Genomic DNA, 21,902 nt, shown 5'->3' on the forward strand with positions numbered 1-21,902 from the left:
TACACCTCTCAATGACAGACACTGCCACAGAACCTCTCGGTCTACAGAGTCAAATGCTGCTTTCAAGTCAAGAAAAACTATCATTGTCGGACGCCGATAAGCGTGTCTGTGCTCTAAAGCTTGACGAATGGTGAATATGTGGTCGATACAGCCACGACCAGGTCTGAAGCCAGCCTGATTTTCTCGTGTTTGCAGTTTACGAGTCTTAGTTAGGCGCCCGATACTTATTGAGGCTAGTATTTTAGATGCTATGTTAGTCAAACTAATCCCTCTATGGTTATCACAGGATGATTTTGGCCCCTTCTTATATATTGGGACAATCAAAGATTGTGACCAGTCAGATGGGATTACGTCCAACTCCCAGATTTTAGCTAAAATATCAGTCAACCTAATCGCTAAAATTGGACCACTATATTTAAAGACCTCTGGAGCCAATCCATCTGGACCAGCTGCTCTTCCTCGTTTCAGATTACTTATAGCCTTTTGAACTTCAAGTAGGGTCGAGGGGCCTACTTCAATGTTCCATTCAAGTTTTCTGGGAATAGTGGGTAGTTGTGCAGTAGCTGAAGGCCAGCTAAACTGCTCCTTAAAGTGTTCCGCCCATCGTTCTAAACGTTTGGGTTGAGAGCAGATAAGGGTTCCGTCTTTTTCAGAGATTGTCTCACTTACACTTGACTTCTTAATTCCGGTTTCTTTTATTAGTCTGAATAGTTGCCTAGTGTTGCCTACAGCCGCTGCCTTTTCCATCTCTTTTGCTTTCGTTGCCCACCACTGCTCACGATCGTTCCTTAGACTTTTAGTTAACCTAGATCTAATTTGTTTACGCTCTTCGTCGTGTTCAGAGCCTGATGGGATGAGTTTACGCGAATCCATCAGTGAAATAGACTTAGAGGAAATCCATTGGTTTTTTGGAGCCCTATGGTTTAAATGGCTAATAGATGTTACTGCTGTTTCCACAGCTATTCGTATGTCTTTCTAAGCAGCATCTGGGTCAGTCTTGTTTACAGAACTGCCTAGATGTGAACTCAGTTGTTTCTCGAATTCGCATTTGGCTTTCTCGTCCTCCAGTTCAATCCTAATGGGTCTTCTTAGTGTACTTTTCCTGCGTCCATTGAGGCGCAGACAAATGCGTGATCGTATTAAAGCGTGATTAGAGTCTAAACAAGTATTCCAATACGAGCGACAATCTTCTATTGAGCCTCTCCAACGATGACTGATGACAATATGGTCTATTTGAGTCCATCGTTGGTTTGGTGCAGGTGGTCGCCATGTTAGACGATGTCTCTCCTTATGCTTAAAATTAGTGCTTGCTAAAAATAAACGATTGTCTGAGCATAGTTGCAACAGACGATCACCATTATCGGTTCGTTGAGTCGGAATACTAAAACACCCACCTAAATGTCTTTCTGTTTGATTTACGCTGCCTACCTGGGCATTAAAGTCACCCGCTACGACTACTATGTCTGAGCGCTTAGCTTTCTGAAGAAGCTCAGAGAGTTTTCTGTAAAAGTCATCTTTCTCTTCATCATGGCTGCAGTCAGTGGGAGCGTAGGCAGAAACGACGAAAAGGCAACGACGTGTGTCCCTATCCTTCCGAGTTCTTACGGAGCCATTTAGCCGGACAGCACACAGGCGACTGTTAACGGGGATCCATTCTAATAGTGCCTGTTTTGCCCTTGTACTTAGTGCTATGCCTACACCTGCAAGTCCGCGAGAACTAGCCAACGGGTCGCCAGATACACGGAGGGTGTATTTCGTTGGCTGTCCATTTTGGCGAGGTGAGGTCAAGTGAATGACCACACTGGGATCCTGTATGCGTGTTTCGGAGACACAGCATACATCAATGGAACGAGATTCTAGAGTTTTAGCTAAGGAGGCCTGTTGACCGATTTGGCATAGGGTACGTACGTTGAAGGCTCCAATGTGTAGTTTGGAGCGAGGTTTTAGTAGACCTGGGACAGCGTTTCGCGCACTAGAATCGTTGGCCATGGTGACACTTGAGGAGGAAACCGAGAGAGGAAGTTTAGTATTAAAAGTCAGGGTAGAAGGAATAGTAGGAAGTGAAGAAGGAGATTGATTATGAATACAGTGGTCTTGAGTGTTGTTAGAGGTATGAGGGCAGTTATCACTTCCCGGTTGCCCACACCGTGGAAGGGTTCTTCTAGGGGTACCTGTAAAGGAAATGGGATTAGAAGTGGTCTTAATGACCTGAGAGCGTGACCGCAGTGCCCAAGGGACAACTGCTTGAGGTCGGTCACACACGACCTTTTTGTGGGTAGTTTTTGTGTTAGCTCCGTTCTTCAAAAAAACCTTACAGCCGGAGACGGATATCCGTGGGATAAGGCGAGGTGTGCATTTTTAGGGTCGACCTTTTCTAACCCCACCACTCCTTGTGGGAAGGCAGCATCGCTGTCATGCTGGTTGTCTGAAGGAAACACCTTACTGATGTCACACCTCTGTACAGTCAACAGTACGACTTCGCCTTCGGACCTTGTGTTTGCTGCTTTTAGTCTCACCGCTCTTCAACCGACCTGTCTGGCATGGTAGGACCTCGAGGAACGATTGTTCCAGCCAGCATAGCTCGATTGAATCATCACGATAGACAAGCCCGACCACCACGTCAAGGTAGCAGCAACGGTCGGGCTACTCTACTTCACCAGAAGCCTGCTTCAAAATCATGCATACAATCAGAAGAGGCTATTGCTGACCACCAGTTTAGGCCTAGCCTTTGCGTACACAAACAGTATATTCAGTCTTTCATTCTTTTATGATCTTAGCCACCCTTCCTGTCTTCCATAATCTATTTTATCTTTATGATATTATTCCAATTGTTTTCACAACTATTAAGTAGCAGTTATTACACCTCTTAAATATTCTGTTCTTGATCGCACTCAAGTGGACAGTTTTTATCCACCTTGTCACCTTTTTAAAAACGATTATTACACAACATCCTTTCACTATCTGATTTTCAACTCTTGACAACATATCACTTCAAGTTTAATAATTAGTTAAGAATAGATTCGGATTTGAAGATGATTATATGTAGCTACAGTTGTGTATATTTTTGTACATGCATTCTACACCGATCATTCAGATTTCTTTATACAATGAATCTACAAAGTTTTCGTTACTTACTTAGGAGCGTTCTTTTTATCTGCAAGCAAGTTAAAGTTTCCGCAAATATTTTAGCTTAGAAATATAACGAAAATGCCTTTGTCAGTTTTTAAATAATTACTGATCCCATGATTCCTGATCAAGGTATATCCACAAAAGAAATTACTATACCCCTCAAGGTGTATGAAGAAAAATTTGAAGTATTTTATTTCGTTGGGTTTATTCAGATGAACAACGAGGTTGAGTGCCAGAAAAATGTTTCTTGAGGGCTATTTAACGAATAACTATTCTTCTTCGCCTCAGCTTCAACAATTTTACTCTTTTCTGCTTAACAATCTTGATTATGAAAGATCATATTTTATGAAGACTACTTTGTTTTGTTGAAATTTGAGACAGCAAGGGATAATTAGACATATAATTATCATAGAAGAAAATAAAATGGGTATACTTAACTATTATTACTTACGGTTTTATAGTGTAAGTAGGCCATACAGGCGCTATACTTTTCAATAAATATCCAACTGTCTGGATTTTTTGTCTAGATATGATACCATAAGCTGGATTTGCTTGTATCCGGAGAGTGACTGGTGTGTAAACTAAATCCTCAAAAAATTTTACACGGCATTCGACAATGGCGGAAAAGTTCACCAGTGGTTGTGAATTTCGTGGTTCTATTTTTTCAATAGTAAGTGTTGGAACTTTGGAGGGCTGTATTCAGGAGTTTACAAACAACAACAATGAAGTAGATTATTGTTTATAAAGTTCGAAAATCAGTTTACATTCATCCACAATTTTTATAGGTTTCAAGTCGAGTGACGAAGGCTTCTGTAATCCGAAACTATTTCCACCTAACACTGGCAAGCTCATAATTAAATCGAGGAAATGACTACAAAAGCGAAAACTTCCACTATAAATACTAGTATCTTTTTCTATTCGATTAGTGACTTTTTTATGAAATATCATTCTTTAAGTGGATAATAACAGTGATTTCGATTATTCACTTTTCGTAAGAGCAGAATATTTACAAATAAACTATTGCATGAGAGAGACAATAGTCCAATCACAGTTCGACAAATGTTTAATGGAAGACTTAATTGTGTGAAAAATTGGTAAGACTTAATGAGGAGGGATGAATACGAACTGAATGAACTATGTATAGGGGAGATTAATAATGATGTTTAAGCAATAATAATAATAATAATAATAATTTAGAGCAATTAGTCGCTTTGATAAATTTCGATAATGTAATAAGAAGACGAAGATTATCAGAACTATGTGATATATTAGCGCAATACATTTCGAACAATCTGATCACACATAAACTTGTAAAGAACATTTATATATAAAAATAAAAGGTCAACTAGACTGGAAATGGGGGGCAAGAATAGACAAGGATAATAATAATAAAAATAATGTGAAAACCATTTGACACCTAATCACTGGATAACAAGCTAATATTACAAGGGTAGGTTTAAGGAGAGAACAAACTGTTTTTGAATACACAAAGGGGGTTTGAATTTTCGTATAGTTAAGGCTTCAATAAACCTTAGTATACGCCCTTTTACACTTTTATACAACACCACAAAAGCCGAGTTTAGATCAATCTTATGACCTGTTTCGATTATATGTTTGGCAATAGAGGATGATGGATATTTATTCTCCACTCTTATTGGGTCATTCGACTGTATTTGTTTTTGCAACCATTTTGGTACATGTTCACACTAATTTTCAGATCACGATTGCTCCTCCCTATGACCACACACACATTTAAATTGGTAAACGCAGTAGGATGTGACACAATCGTTTTCATGACTTGTAGGTTTTGAATGAAGCACGAACCTCGTTCTTTCTTTGATTATGACCTTCGCTGCACAATAAGTTTTGTTGATGACTGATTTAAGCCTTTGTTTCAATAAAAGGCTATTTGAATCACCTCTAAATGGTCAAGTGATGTAGACAGGCTTTTTCTCCATCAAGGCTACAGCAGGTCTCACTGTGTCATGATCTTTCCATCTATTGATAAATTTGGGTGGATAACCATTCCCCATTAATGTCTTGTTTAACAACTTAACATCATCATCAATAGCGTCGTTTGTGCAAATACTACGAAGCCTGTTAAAAAGGCACTTTACCAAACCACGTTTGTATTGCACAGGGCAATAACTATAGTAACTAATATATTGACCCGTCCACGTCGGTTTTGACCTTTTATTTTTATATATAAATGTTCTTTACAAGTATATGTGTGATCAGATTGTTCGAAATGTATTGCGCTAATATATCGCATAGTCCTGATAATCTTCGTCTTCTTATTACATTATCGAAATAATAATAATAATTTGTGAATAAAGATAAGAGAGACAATTACATTTGACTATGAAAGGTACAATAGTCAAATTAGGTCATCCAGTAGCTAAGATTACTATTGATTAATTGGTCTTGTGGTTGGCCAGGGGAGGAGAAGTTGTTGGAGATATTTCTTTTGTACCCATAGCTCCGGTTTCTTCATCCGGATGGCTACTGCTTCAGCCATTTGAAGGACTTTAAGCCTGGCAACCTATGGCAAAAATTACTGACCCTATGAATAATTGAAAAGGATTGGTTTATCCTGGCACTGTGACCAGTTTGTACCAGATGGGCCAATATCGAGCTGTTCACTTTCTTCACCAAACCTTTGTTTAGCCACGCTGGAAGGTGTTCGTGAGCATGAAAATGTAAATTCCTAGAACATCAACCAATCTAACTTGCTCCACAAGAGCAGTCGAACTGATAGATAAAAAATTAATCGGTCATTCTAGGTAATTCATTTTTTAGCCTCGATGTCACCATTGGGCGCGTAGTAAACATGAATCGTAATAGTAATCGACAAATTTACAGATATGAGGAATAGGATAAACAAATATTTAATACTAAAGTTAATATAATTTCAGAAAGAAAAGATGTCTAGATTGTTTTTGAATCTTTATAACCATGTTCATACAACTTTTCTTTATTGAAGAAATCCGTGATCAAAATATGTAGCAGTGAACGATTATCTTACAGTTGTTTCCAACTACCACTTCATTCTCACTATGAGAGAATTCAGAATGTTTTCACGATTCATTTACCAAGAGTGAATCAATGTTGCTTTATGGTTTACATCATGGACATGGCCCAGTTAAAACACCGTTAAGAATCTGAAAGCAGTGGGCAGATATCCTGTTCAAGTATTGGATTCCTTACCAGTATATATCCACAATTCCATCCATGATTGAATCCACAGTGTTGAATTCTGCCGTTGGGATTTTAACCTTTAGATCACTAAGTCCGAATTGAATGGTTTACACTTACAACTTTAATGGATGTGTGAATAGTCGTGGACAACTCAGGGCAATAACACAAATATTCGGTGCAAACAAATGATCACATTAAACTTACTAATTTAAAACTATAAATACCGATAAAATTAGCTCCACTCCCACACATTGCACATGTCACATTTTCACACCCACTCAGATACAGACGACTGCATACAAATATTTCTAACATTAGATCCACTTTACCTTGATTGACATGACAATAACATGATCAAACCTGTTTTCTTTGTACTACATACGTGATTTGTTCCTCTGTAGTATTTAAACTAGCATTAATTTGATTCATTGGTCTATTCTATGGAGAAGTAATTCATGCTGATTCGTAAAACGTCAGAAATAAATTTTTCTACTTATTAGGCTACTACAAACATATTATCGCAAAAGGATCCCACATTATTTCATGAGGTAGGTGATATTACAAGCAATGGCTGAATCGATTGGAGTACGATTAACATGTGAAATTAATCGTCTGTGACATTGTATCACATTTTGAGGAGTAATTCTATAATTCAGTGAATTAGTTACATATGTTCGTTATAGACGCTTAATTGTATGATATGGTAAATCTGTACTCACACTGTTAATTATTGATGTCAAATACTACTCAGTTCGAATTATGCGAATCTGCCAGTTAATCTAACTATAAATCAATCATATAAGAAGTAATGTATTCATATCTATTGTGATTTGTATTAGGGGTCAAATAAATTCTTACCGACTGTTTTTCTGTTCTCAATATAGATCGTTGGGTTTGGGGTTTCCATACTAAGTATATTTCAATAAAGTATTCCACAGACATAACACTTTAATATCATAAACAATCTACACAACGCTCATTTCATTTGTTTTAAAAGTTAATAAAATTTCTAAAATTGTCAGGTTGTTTTAAGATCTTTCTTATAATCTGTTTGAGAAAGTAGTATATCAGAAGAGATACTTTCAGTATCAATCCAAAAAATAAGATTATCAATTAGATTGTAATTTGATTAATTAATTACATTGATAACTTGGTCAGTTATTCCTTATTCCATCTCGATCAACTAGTCAGTTACAAAAATACATAGATACATTATGTTTCAGTAACAACTCGATCATTAACTCAAAATATGCATGTAATATATATAGAATAACATCAGATGAAGTTAGATTTTTTAAACAAGATGTATTATCAATGTGCTTTAGATAGACTAACAAATTAAAAAACTTACAGGAACAATAGATGGTGGCTGGACCATAGAATTTATTAAAAATATAACATTCTGTGTATTCACAGTTAATATATCTGTATACAAAGTAAATTGTATTTGGATCACATCACCAGTTACGTAATTGGTATCATAGCATAACTTTATTCCAAACACAAAATTATATGTGATATTCCAGGTATTTTTATTTTCGAATATACCAAGTGTTGTACTACTCCCAACTCTTAGTGAGTTCAATGACGTGTATTCCGATATTAATCTAACCTGTAGTGTTTGAAGGTGATTTGAATGGAAAAAAAAATCAAAATGTTGTATAATGAAATTATTTAGTGAAAAATATTCATTACAGGCAAAGAGGAACAAATAAAACTGTTGAATTTCAAACTTAATGGAAGTGTTAACCTCTTTCTGAGTATTATTGGTATCAGATATTATCGTTCAGAAATAGTTACCTTTTATTAACAGTTCCCGAATGTTTGAAGTATGTGTTATGCTTGAGCTAAGTCGATTTCGTGGTAACGAACGAAGGCCAATGACACAATGACACGATAAGCTAATCTAATCTGTTGTCTCAGGCCCCACTAACTAGAGGAAGAAGTCCAAGACAAAGTGGGGGAATATATATTCCGTAAGCAGCCGAGTACAAGCAAGTCATAAGGGGAAAAAACTCAAACGTATATATACAGCGATAATTTGTCCTTGGGCAGCATTACAAAATAGCACACTCAAGATACAATGGACCAATAGCACTTAAGATATTTTACAAGTGGGAAATACGACTTGAAGGTGAAAAGAGCGCTTTGGCGCGAAAACAAAGAAATCAAAATTTTCAAAATAAAATTACAAAATTGAGCCATTTACCAAGTAAGTTCTGAGGATTTGACATCACCAACAGTATGACGTTAATATTTTGAGAATAAATGTTGAAATAAAATTACCTATGAATTCATTGAAATCGTTTTTGTTATAATACGCATTTACTAGATGTGAAATATGGAAAACGAGTTGTTTATCAAGGTTTCAAGCAAGATATAAACCAGTAACACTTCCTGTGACTTCATTTCCACCCCATAAAGCTAACCTTTGAAAATCTTTCTGATCACGAATTTTAATAACTTTCATTAGTTTCATGCAAAAAGTAATAATCTTGTAAGCAAGAGAATAACTAAATTTCTCCAATCTTTATTAAGATTATAAACATCTAGGATAGTTAAATCAGTTTCTGTCCACTTCTAAAATCAGTGGTCAGAATGTAAACTGGTATTTGACGCCCGTCATATACGTTTAGTCAATAGTCTTATTTTATATTCGACCAATCAGTACACACATACTGAATTGCAGTTATACTTATTTTGTGTTATATTATAGCTTCTGGTGTACACCTAACGAGATTTTACGACAGGTTATCTTTAAGTTATATCTTGTTAATATATTCGATGGAATAACTTCACAATCAAAAAATCTCCAGTTACTACATATTTGAGATTATCGGTACTATCTCCATTTATCATACTTTAACATAAATTAGGATTTATGTTTTCTGACCTCACTCATTTATTTTAAACTGACTGGGGTTTTTATTTCTTAATTACAATCATAATGTATTCACTTAAGTACAACTACAAAATGTTTGACATTTTAATGGTAACTTATTCTTTCCAGGAAATAAGGTAAGTTTGTTAATGTACAACAGTAGCGTTATTTATGTCGTACCTGAGTCATTTGATAATCTCTGTATACAAAAAATGTCTTGGAATTTCTCTTGAGTTTCGCGATAAGTTCTTTAGAAACCAAGGAAAATGTTGGAATTTCTCTGACCAGTCAGCAATTATTAGAACTTCCAAAATAATCTGGGAAAAAACCGATCATGTCTTCTTCATTCAGATTCGACAACCAAATTTTTTGTATGACTGAATGTTATTCTATTTAAATTGAAATTCGAAGTGAAATCCAGGGCACACATTTAAGCTTCGTCAGATGGTTATATCTGTATACCAGTGTTGATATCCACATCAAGACAGAGGCCTAGTAACTGTCATTTTAAACACAAAGGCGTTTTGCACTCAACTGTTAAGTCTAGATAACCATAAGCTTATTCATTGAGCACGAATTCATTTATAAGGGTTTACTTATTTCCGCTATTGATATTAAGGGCTGTGTTCGATCAGTCTTCATGTTAGTAGTTCATATAGAGTGGATTGCTTCGATATCACTTTTCCAAATACTTACAAATAAATTATTACATTTATTATCAGTTTTGGGCTTTTTCCTAAATCTGCTAGAATTATATGGTCAATCATAATCCTATAGATATCCTCGTCTTCTCTAGCTAATTGAATCTTTATAGTGAGAAATTTTTCATGTTTTCTGTTTTTGCTTTCGGCTCAAGGTTCAAAAATGGACGACTTCCTAGGACCAGTAAATAGATAGGAAATTAGTTGCTCGTCGATCAACTGTATGATTTACGGGGATACAACACATTAAACTTACTTTTCTTACTTCATTGGTTTCTTCTAACAAATATTCAATGTAACACAATTCTCCAAGTATTTTATTTTCGAAGTTCGCCTGAAGAATATAGTAAGAATATGTATTTGGTGTGACAGTTAGTTGAATTGTGAAAAATTGAGTCTTTTCGACTTGATTTAAGATTGGAATATCCTTTATTGAAATGAAGCTTTTTCCAGGCTATGTATTCGAAGAAAATAGGTAAGTCAGTCTTTACAGACTACTTAAAATTAATCTCATCTTACCATACTGCCATTTGTAATTGACGAGAGTTGACTCTCACAAACCTTCACTGTAGAATTTTGTCCTGCTGGTGAGACTTTTGCTTCAAACCTAATTGATGTGAAACCAAAGTTGTAGATATGAACAAAAACTGTTAGACGAACTGAGCGGTTGGACACTGGTAGAGAAGTATCATAAGCCCCTACATGAAATTTAAAAAGTAATTTCAAAAAGTAAAAGATATATGAACATATAGTTTTCCAGACATGAGCAACCAGTCTCAAAAGAAATACTTAAAATTTATTGGAAATAATTATAAAATGAAACTAGCTGAAAAATAACGATCATTTCCAAATATCACTGAAGGATGTTCCAGGAAAACAGATACATATTTGTATTGAAAATGACCAAGTAATTTCATCAGCATTTCACTGATATTAAGTTTAGTACTAATGAACAGTTCAATATTTGAATTCACGAGTCAATATAAGCTAAACCTCCATCGAAAACTTCCAAGCACTGGACGGTCGTTTCGCCCTAGTATGGGACTCTTCAGCAGTGTGTATCCCCATACTGATACTAATCAACTTATTAGTGTGATCGATTATCAGTTAATAAGTTCATTTATATTTGATGGAATGTTACAAATTATCATTTCAGCTAAAATAGTTAAATAAGAAATTGAATTTGATTTAGCTTTCATTAACTCTTAAATGATAGTTGATAAAATGTAATATCTTGTTAACTGGTAGGTTATAATAAGCTTCGAAATATTTGAATTTACATCATTGTATTTATATCGCCTCAAGAAGCCAATCATCCTTTATTGTTATTTGAATAATCTTCATTTAGTTCACAATATATTTACTTAGAGATATTCTGCTCCTTAAATGAGTAAACTATCGTGTTTTCAGTACGTATATCTTATATGAGCGGACAATATTGTTGTCAATTAAATCCTAATCAGGCATTACTCTAATATGAAATATTATTTATATGCATATATGAAAATATTAAACCAATCAAGAGAGTTTGTGAGTTAGTGATAACAGTGGAATAGATTGCATAAATAACCATAATAAGTGAATAGTACAAAAACAGAATATTTGAGGGAACAATCATTTTCAGTAATTTCATCATCAGGCTCTTCGGTTATAAATCCATAATAATTGTGTTATCTTACAAAGGCCAATATAAGGCATGTTAGTTAATTAAATAATGTTAAGTGTTAAAACTGGTGAATTTTTCATCTCTTACAGCAGAACTACTTCAAAATGGTCACTAGTAAATTATAAAGACCGCTTACTAAAGGTCAGAATGATTTGTTGTAAGGTGTCAAGTTACAATCAATACGATAGTAATACAATAAATCGTGTGAATAAAGTGAACAGTAGGATAGTTTCGTCTCACTAATGGATATAATAATAATAACAATAATGGACAACTTGGAAAAACAGAATCACATTAAACGGATTGTGGTTAAAATGTGTATTCTCACCCACCTGCGCTCTAGTCCCTTGTTTATAGTGTCGTTTAAGCATAACTTTCTGGCTTTACTTGCAAGATATCTAACTAAGTTTCTCTTGTAATGAATGGACACAAACCTTAAAAATTGTGTGCACTGGTTTCCTGAAGAACTTTTTGCATACACACTTCTGGTGATAGAACCATTTTGCTTTCTGTTTAGAGAAATGTAATTTGTTGTCAAGTTTCTCTTCACACGTGAATCTGATTACTGAGTACATATTATTAAATTACTCTGACAGTTATTCCTTTCCAATATTTTGATTGACGATAGTAAAAGTATCACCAATGTTACGTCTCTTAAGTTCAAGATTTTAATAATCTCTTTTAGAGGTTCATTTTCTAGTTTCTCAATAAAGAAATCAGAAAGGAATCGACCCATTGTCATTTCATCGAAATGTTTATAATATGAATTATTGAAGACAAAATGAAGGTTCATTGCACATTTCAAATGTAATTCATTTAGACTAACCTCAGAAATTCCAATATTGATTAATTTTTTTAAGAAGCTATTGACTCACTAAATCAGTTATTTCCATTTGCGGTACGCTATTGGTAAGCTATCAATCATCATCTAGAGATATAATCAATTCCCCATTTAAGTCCTTATGTTCGAATTTAGAAATAAAATCAAAAATGTCTCTAACTCTTCTATTGACAACTAGTTCGTATAGGAGATCCAGGATTCAAACTAACCACTTTACAGTTTTATGGTATGGGGAGTTATATATAGCTAAAACTGGTTGAAGAGGAAGTCCTGACGTTTGGACTTTGAGTAAACCATGGATTTGTGGCGTGTTTGATATCGTAGATTTAAGTGAATCATGGATGGATAGAGTAATTGAACACTTTTCTCAATACTTTGAGAGAATTAATCAATAGTTACCTAGCTTTCATATTTAAATACTTAACGTCGCTGAGTTTTTGAAATTTAGGTGCATCATTCAAAAATGAGTATATTTTATTGACCCAATCTGCTTTGTTGATCAGAATTAGTCCACTGTTATGCCTGGCTTGCTTATGAATCAACTGTTATCTTTTCTAAGTCTATGTAAAGCATCTTGATGCTGTTCAGTTGGTTTGGATTTCATGGTATATTTACTATTTTTTTATCGTCGGCAGATGTCAACCAATGTGGTCTGAAATCTAATAAGTTCCTTGAGTGAAGTGTGGACCAAATCTGTTGTTTGTGAAAATGAATTTTCAAACTGCACATGGGTATCTAGTTGACTTATTCTATTACCATAGTCACAGAAATTTGAGCCAAGAGAAACATTGACTTAAGCCTTTAGTACTTTTGTCATAACTAGTACACCCGTCTTCGCCCTATCAATTTGTACTTTTTGCTTATTATGTTTATTTATGTAATCTATTCTACTGTTATCAGTGACTCACAAACTGCCTTAATTAATTATATATATATATATATATATATATAATTGCATATTAGAATAAAGCCTGATGAGGATCTAATTGGCAACAATATTGTTCGCCTGGGTATCTTGTACTATTTTACAGTGTTGGAATTTTTAGCATTCCTATCTTGTTTATATTTATTCAATTGTGATTCCAGTTAACAACCTTCTTGAGAATATTTCATATATAATGGCTATTACTTTTAAAGGAAAGAGTAATAATAATAGATAGTCCTCAGTATACATAATAATTCGTTGTTCGAAATGAAATTTGGAGTAATATGTTGAAGTAATTAATAAGACTACTTGTCTAGAATAATTTTAGTGATTTTGCCTATCTCTTTGACAAATATTTTAGCAGAACATTTACTGATCATATAAGCCCAAAATATAGATATATCCAAATTGTTGTTTCTAATTTAATTGCATTGAATTTCCCATCGGTACTTTATATAAGTTAGTTACCTAATTTACATTATTATGACTACGTTCCACATTATTGATTGTTGTGTGACATTTTGTTTACAATCATTTCAAAGTAAAAAAAACATCTAGAAGTAAACTAGAATTGTGTTTTATTCAAGCAGTGTTCAGTGTTTACCTTTATTTTTATAGCTCTCTGAATAACTTATGAGCTTATGATCTTTCTGTAAAAACTTTCATTCAACTGATAAACGATTTTGTTCATAAATGATAAATGTAAAGACCATCATAGTAGATGAATTGACGGCGAATATAAATTTCATCTCTCATGTAGTTATAGTAAGAAGAATAAAATAAAACGACTGAAAATTTGTAAATTCTTGACTAAAAACGGTTGTAGAATAAGCACTGAACTGAGGTTCTTTTTTATCATCAATGATCAAAAATTCACTTAGTATTGTTTGTTTGAATCTTCCAATTGATGTTTAAAACTGCAACTGGTCAGTCTCTTATTGGCATATGTGCATACTATGCGTATTGCCTCGATATGGCCCTAATTCACAAGCATTATAAGCAAATAGGACAAAACGCGCATCCTGTATTCCACTGTTAGACACTATCCATCTTTGCCTATAATGATCCAAAAGGTTTTATTTACTATTCTGAAACATTCAATTCATCTATTAACTGCATACATTCATGATAGAATTTATTTAAATTGGACTTTGCACAAGTACATTTAAAATAGATGACAAAATCGCCTACTAAGGTTTCGATGACTATATACTTGATTTCATAACCAAGCATTGTGAAAATTTTTAATAATACTGATAATTTTAAAATAAGCTTACCTAGATTCAGTAGATTTGTAACACTTGCGTAACCGAAAATTGTCAATACGGTATTCATAGTAACAAATTCCTCCGTATTTATTTTGTAACCTTCTGGAGAGGTAGCAAATGTTGGAGGTAGCGTTAAAGATATATGTCCAATCGAAGCACTGTATTGATCAATGCTGAATGTGAACTATAAAACAAATCAGTACATATAACTGGTAAGTTTGTTCGTATATGGTATTCGATAATGAGAATATTCACAGTTTTTAATGGTAAGTACGGATAGAGGAACATATATAAAATTTTAATACTTGACACATTCATTAGCCTACAATATACTGAATAATTTCCAAGCTTAGAGAAACTACTTTTAGGCAGTCAATTTATATTATTCATAATCGTCTAATGTAAATCGAAATCATTTGGTATTATATCTAATAATTGAACTTTATATTAAAGTTTGTTTGTGGTAAGTGAAACAATTTTTCATTGGCTGCATCTAGCTTGTACTGATAATGGAAAGTAAGTAGGAAATCTTGGATACATTCCTATACTGGTTCTACTATAAGGTGATTCTTTCTGCAAAAGAAATCTATTGGAGATACAAATATTACTGTGAAAATGTGTTGTTCATTCAGTTTACATGTGTTGGTGTATGTTTATACTTATTATCTGTAGATCGAAAACAACAAGGAACATGGTTTTTGTTTTAACGGATAATTTTGCACAGAACGTGAGCGATTTAAATGAATAAAGCTGAATATAAGAATCTCAACTGATTGATCACTGGGTGGTGATCAATGTCAGGCGTGTCATTCCTTCTTAGTGCTGATCGAATGCTATCGATCAAGTTACAATGTAGCCACTAGTCTAGGGGGCTCGACACTGCGTTGTTGACCACCTCCAACCACCATCTTATCTGAATATAAGAATCAATGAACATTTACTCCTTGATTCTATGCATTATAAGTCTTCCGAGATAGCTTCTCAAAGCTAAGATAGTTCAACAACTTAAGTGTTTCGGTTAAGCTAATAACCGTTGATGAACTCAGCCATAAAAGAGAAAAAAACAGACTATAAGAAGTCAAACCATTCCGGTTAAGAATTCGGACATAAAAACTCATAACAAATTGGATACTACCTTCTTTATCTTTTAAAATCCTTACAAAAATGTTATCAACAATATAGTATAGTAGTATAGTATGTAAAATGACGCCTTTTGGATTAAAAAGATATAATCATTAAGAAAAGAAAGCAAAACTAAATCCTGTCCATTCCATTTTTTATTCATCCGATAATCTCAAATTTGAAGATTTGATCATATAGATCATTAAAAACATATCATTCCCTTTATTTATCAATATGACTTTGATTTATTCAAACTGTTCTCTGATAATTTTAATTTAAACATGACTGATCCATTTTTCAACCAATTAGCTCTGATGGATAAGCTAAAAGTAGAGCATCCCTATTTTAAGTTTAGATATATAACTGATATTTTGTTGTTTAGTTACTTTGAAATGTATATACTTTTCTATACCAGTGGTGTTTGGAATCAGGAACCAAGAATATTAGACAGTAGAAGAACACTAAGCAAGATAAAAAGACTCAATACTTCTCAGCATATGCCTCCTACTGTAACTCTGCCCAGACATTGTGAGTTTTGATACGGCAATTCACTTAACGTCAGTGATAAAGGAAAATTGATAACTTGAATAGTTTGAACTGTAAGAAGTGCTTATTTAAGTTAATCATCAGCAAGATAATAATATTGCAGGGTAACAAACTACGAAGATACAATCGCGAATATTGGTTGTTTGAGAAAAATGAGTATTACATTTAACAGATTAGCGAAATGATGAGTTTTTCATAAAAAAAATGATTGACATACTTGAAATAAGTATCGAATAACAACACTGGCTAACTTAAATGGCTGAGAAATCCAAGTTACCTAGAAACGGAGTTTATTAAATAGCCTCATATGAAATAGAACTTAGTACCTGGTACTGAGAAGAAACTTTCATTTATTGTTCAAGTAAACTATCTCTCAACACGACATTTAATTGTAGCATAATAAAGTGTAAAGCAATGTTTTACAACCACCTATATCATGGTTCAACATAGTGCGAAACTATTCATTATATAGCACTTTTTATAAAATTCTCTCTGTATGTTAAAATACATCCTGCAAAACACATCATGTAATTAGATTAAAGTATTATACACAAACAAAACAAAGTTAGTAAACTCTTATGTAAGTATATCAATCCTAACTTACCGTATAATCTCCTATTGGTCTACTTATAAAGAAGTTCACAGAATAGTCATAGACTCCACCATAGTCAACCAACTGAGGACATTTTATGAAATTAACTGCATCATACTGAGTTGGACAGTTCGAAGAAACGACCATGGAAAAATCTACGGTAATTTTTGGAGTCAGTAATGCTTCCGTTATAACTATTAAATTGGTGCCCATCGGAGGAGCTCCCCTTTCAGGAGAAAGACCAATTTTAAATCTCATCCTAATACTGAAGTTTTCTTTATCATCCGCAGGAACAGATGAAACGAGTATTTGACTTGTCATTAAGAAACTTGAAGGCTAAGAGAAAAATATTAGACAATACATCAGCTTCATGAGCGACTGTTAACTTAGGGTTATACCTATACAGAAAGTGAACTCAGAAAATCTGGTTGCGTTTACACAATGTAATTCGAATTATCTAAGGATTTTTCATTTTTATACACAGTTAATATCTGTTAGATGGAGTGTATTTTTTATTATCGGTAAACATAAATCAAACTTGTTTGGTTACTATGTTTCTATGAAAAACATTTCTGTACATAACCATATACTTTTGAAACCTATTGGCTATGCTTCATTGTTTTCCGAAGTCCAGTATGAATGGATATCCAGAACCTTGAAACTTTCGGAGATTATTGAACACATTACAACAATCAACCTATAGTGGTTGAAATCAAGAGGGGTCATATGTATATATACCTGTACATTCCTTGTCATCTATACATTTACAATCTTTAAAAGAAAATGATATAAACAGTAAAATTCATCAAAAAACATTCATATCCTTACCGAGGAATCGTTGTTCAAGTATGTGAGATTATTAAACTGCACAGTATAGTTATTTGCTATATTTGTACCGTTGTAGTAAGTGAACAAATATTGTATATATCCATAATAGACATCATTTAAGGATGGACCAGAAAAATTCATGATCAAACTATGATTTCCAGGTGGGAGGACAATTACGGAATCAATAAACCATGTATCGAAGAGACAATAATTTGGATTATCTTGGATGTATACTCTAGAAAATGTAACACTGATAGTATCCGGTGGAACTATGAAGCCCTATAAAGAGGAAAATCTGATATTACTCATCAAAACCCATGAAATCATAATAAATTTGGATAGTACACATCATGGTTCTATATTTTATTGTGCACATTTACAGAATCGGATAACTACGTCCTAATGAAAACACTATCCTATTTCATTAACATCGGAACCATTGAAGTCATTATGAATTCGTGTTGCTATCCTACAAACCACAGTGTTTTGTGGGATAAGTGAATGTGAAACACATCTGTTTTAGAGGTTGCCTTCAGTGATCATATACCACTAATCACGTTGATATTCTGTTTTTGTTGTTGCTGGTCACATTAGTATAGTTGTTTGAAAGAAACAGGTTAGTATAGTGTCACTTGAAACGAGTTATGAATCTCTTTCATTGACACCTTACAAAATGTGAGATGAATGACAGAAATCGCAGTTTCATTTAAAAAATACCACAATGAACAGAAATCATACCCTCTTGACTGCAGTGATCTCACTTTCTGTTTCTTCTTCTGAATACTTTCCATCAATTAGAATGTTAACCGTTGCATCATCAAATATATTCAAGGAAGTATTTGCATTCCTAACTGTCACTTGAAAAGTGATGGTGTGATTATTCTTGATCGTTCCATAAACACTGTCAATTACTTTCAAAGTACCAGTTGTTCCATCGATAGCTACCGGTAAGTAGTTTGAACCAGGTACAATGTTAAATTGAACACTTTCACATGATGCTAAGGAGGAGTTTTCATCACTCAGAGAAAGACTACCAATCAGAGTTCCATTGACCCAGTTAGAAAACTTGGTTTCGAAGGTGAATACTGTGTGAGTGAATTTCGGAATTCTATGTACTAAAATGGTAAGCATATAATTTCTACAAAGTTGATATTTCATAATATAAACCAGAAATGAATTATTAAACATGGAATGATTTATATTTCTTCAAGTTTGAAATCTCACTTATGATTGAGTGGTTTTTCATTTTTGTTATGTATTAGATGTCAATAAAGCCTTAGAAGAACTGGATCATTATAACACTTTGTAACTGTACCTGATGTTGATGACTTAGAGTGATAAACTTAACATTCGGTTACTACTTTCTATAATTATTTAATTCAGTTATGAATTTCGAAATTTACTACGGTTTACTTGATAGATATTAACGCTGTTACTTTAAGTAGAGGAATATTTTAAGAACTCTATGAAGAAATAGAATCATCTCAAAAAATGATTGCTATTATGAAGTTGTACATAGTTTAATACTTTCTTAATCAATCAGCCATCAGCTGATTAGTGCATCAGTACTATAACTGGTTATGTCTTGTGTATTGGAGTGTGTTTATTATAAAGTCTATTGAAAGCATAACACCTTGTTTGGAGGTTATAATCAAATCAAGGAAAGCTCTTTGCAGTGGTTTGATAGCTTGGCTAACCATGGTGAATTTACATATAATCAGCTGGCTTTTTTCTAATTACCAGTAACTGCTTTGATCTATGATATAATCCAGCTTTCAACCAACCTGGCTAAACAATATATATAATTGTTTAAGAAATGATTGTTACCAGCGACTTACAAAATTCAAAAAATAAATAGTCTAGTAATCATTGTAAACTTTATTATTCCAACCAAAAATAACTAACATCGTTCTTCACAAGTTTTCCCGGTCCAGCACATATTACACACGCAAATGCCAATGATACACTGACCGTTAACGCATCTCCTAAATAAGAAATTGTGAATGAATATGTTATTATTACAAATGATTTGGAATACTCGAATTAGTGGAATTTGCTAAATGGTTTTTTAACCAGTTTTGATGCATGAAAATAACATGAAGAAATTCTGTTATAACTCTAATAAGTCTGAAGGTGATATACTGTAGAGGGACAAAATGCTAAAACGTAAATTAAAATGAGCTAATTATGAGTAGTTCAACAAAATACAAGGATATACTAAATGTTAAAGTATCTATTCATAAACCTTATTTATCCATTTCTTTTACAATTAAAATCTAGTAACCTGATAAAAATTTACAGCCTGAACAAATAAAATATTTGATTGTTTTACAAGCTTTCCCAACCTGCAAAGTTGGTAAATCAAAACATTATAAATACAAATAATATGGAGGTTGATAAGACACAACACAGATGACTATAAGATGGATTTACAATACAACCGTTAACAGTAGATCATTTGGATTTATGTTAATTCATTCGAACATGAACAGAGAAAGTCAAGGCACTAGTAGAGTACTCGGAAGCAAACAAGGAAATGAAGAAGAGCATTCAAACCGACAATCAAAAATACATGGGAGAACTAGCAACGACGGCAGAAATGGCTGCAAGAGAAGGGAATATGAAACAACTCTATGATACAACAAAGAAACTGGCAGGGAGATATAGCAAACCGGAGAGACGAGTCAAGGACAAAGAAGGAAAGACAATCATGGAGATTGAAGAACAGAGAAAAAGATGGGCAGAATACTCCGAGGAACTGCTGAATAGATCAGCTCCATTGAATCCACCGAACATTTAAGCAGCACACGCTGACCTTCCTATATCTGTCACTCAACTAGCGATCAAAGAAGTCAAGATGGCTGTCAGACAAATCAAGAGCGGGAAAGGGGCAGGACCTGACAATATACCGGCTGAAGCTCTGAAATCAGACATTGAAGTAACTGCAAACATGCTTCACACTGTATTCAAGAAGATTTTGGAGGAAGAACAAGTGTCACTGACTTGCTGGAACGAAGGACAACTCATCAAGATACCAAAGAAAGGAGATCTCAGCAAACATGAGAATTACAGAGGCATCACACTATTGTCAGTACCAGGAAAAAATTTCGACTGAGTGTTGCTGAATCAAATGAAAGACGCAGTAGAAGCCCGACTTCGATATCAACAGGCTAGAGTCTGTAAGGACCGTTTGTGCACAGACCAAATCGCTTCACTACGGATCATCGTAGAACATTCCGTTGAGTGGAATTCGTCACTATATATCAACGTCCTTGACTATGAGAAGGCGTTTGATAGTGTGGATATTGTGGAATCTTCTTCGACACTATGGAGTTCCTCAGAAGATTGTCAATATTATGCGGAACTCATACGACGGACTACAATGCAGAGTCGTTCATGGAGGACAGCTGACAGGTGCATTTCCAGTAAGGACCGGAGTCAGACAAGGCTGTCTACTCTGCCCCTTCCTCTTTCTTCTGATGATTGACTGGATTACGAAGACTTCAACATCTGAGGGGAAGCACGGAATACAATGGACATCTCAGAATCGTGAAGGGAAGCGGAAAAGAGGAAGTCCCAAGAACACATTATGCCGGGAAATCGAAACAGATATAAACGGATGGATAACAACTGGGAAGAACTTGAAAGGATTCCTCAAGACAGGGTTGGATGGAGAATACTGGTGTAAGGCCTAGGGTAACAGGCGTAATTAAGTAAGTAAGTCAGTTAATATATCTGAACTCTGTTTTATTAAGACTGCCAAAATCGTTATGGAAACTTGAATCACAGTACTCAGCTTAAAAATCAGGGTTTCCTTGTTTTTGCAGAAAATTATACAACAGACAAGATGAATCTAACCTAACAATATCTTCCAATCTTAAGATGAAAGTAAATTTAATGGGAAAAGGATATCCAGAGGTCTATTGAAGCAAAATCTTAAGTTGTTATAAAACACTGGTTTATTTAAGTTTTTAAAAGTAGCCGGATTGTAATTAAGGTTTAATTTTAAGTTTGAGATAAGGTAAAATTTATCAGTACACAGTATTTGTAACATATATCAACAGGAAGTACTGCTATACGTACATTTTCAGGCATCAAAGAAACCTTTAAAGAGAAAAATATAAATATTTATTACCATCACGACTATGATCGTAAACTATTAATATTCTTTCAACAGACTTACGATGAATTATTCTTACACAATT

The 21,902-nt window shown here is 34.0% G+C and overlaps 1 protein-coding gene across 1 annotated transcript; it reads right to left on the reverse strand.

The window, feature by feature from the left end:
• Nucleotides 1-8,695: 8,695 nt before the first annotated feature.
• On the reverse strand, nt 8,696-18,828 carry Smp_168420 (hypothetical protein; the record flags this gene model as incomplete). The annotated part of the gene is made up of 6 exons (XM_018792575.1): nt 8,696-8,821; nt 10,166-10,243; nt 10,429-10,607; nt 14,619-14,793; nt 16,882-17,205; nt 18,436-18,828. The coding sequence occupies 6 exons, from the start codon at nt 18,826-18,828 to the stop codon at nt 8,696-8,698; spliced, it is 1,275 nt and encodes a 424-aa protein (XP_018644011.1).
• Between the last annotated feature and the right edge of the window lie 3,074 nt (nt 18,829-21,902).

This window comes from Schistosoma mansoni (genome assembly GCF_000237925.1).
Source record: "Schistosoma mansoni, WGS project CABG00000000 data, supercontig 0247, strain Puerto Rico, whole genome shotgun sequence".
NCBI lineage: Eukaryota > Metazoa > Platyhelminthes > Trematoda > Strigeidida > Schistosomatidae > Schistosoma > Schistosoma mansoni.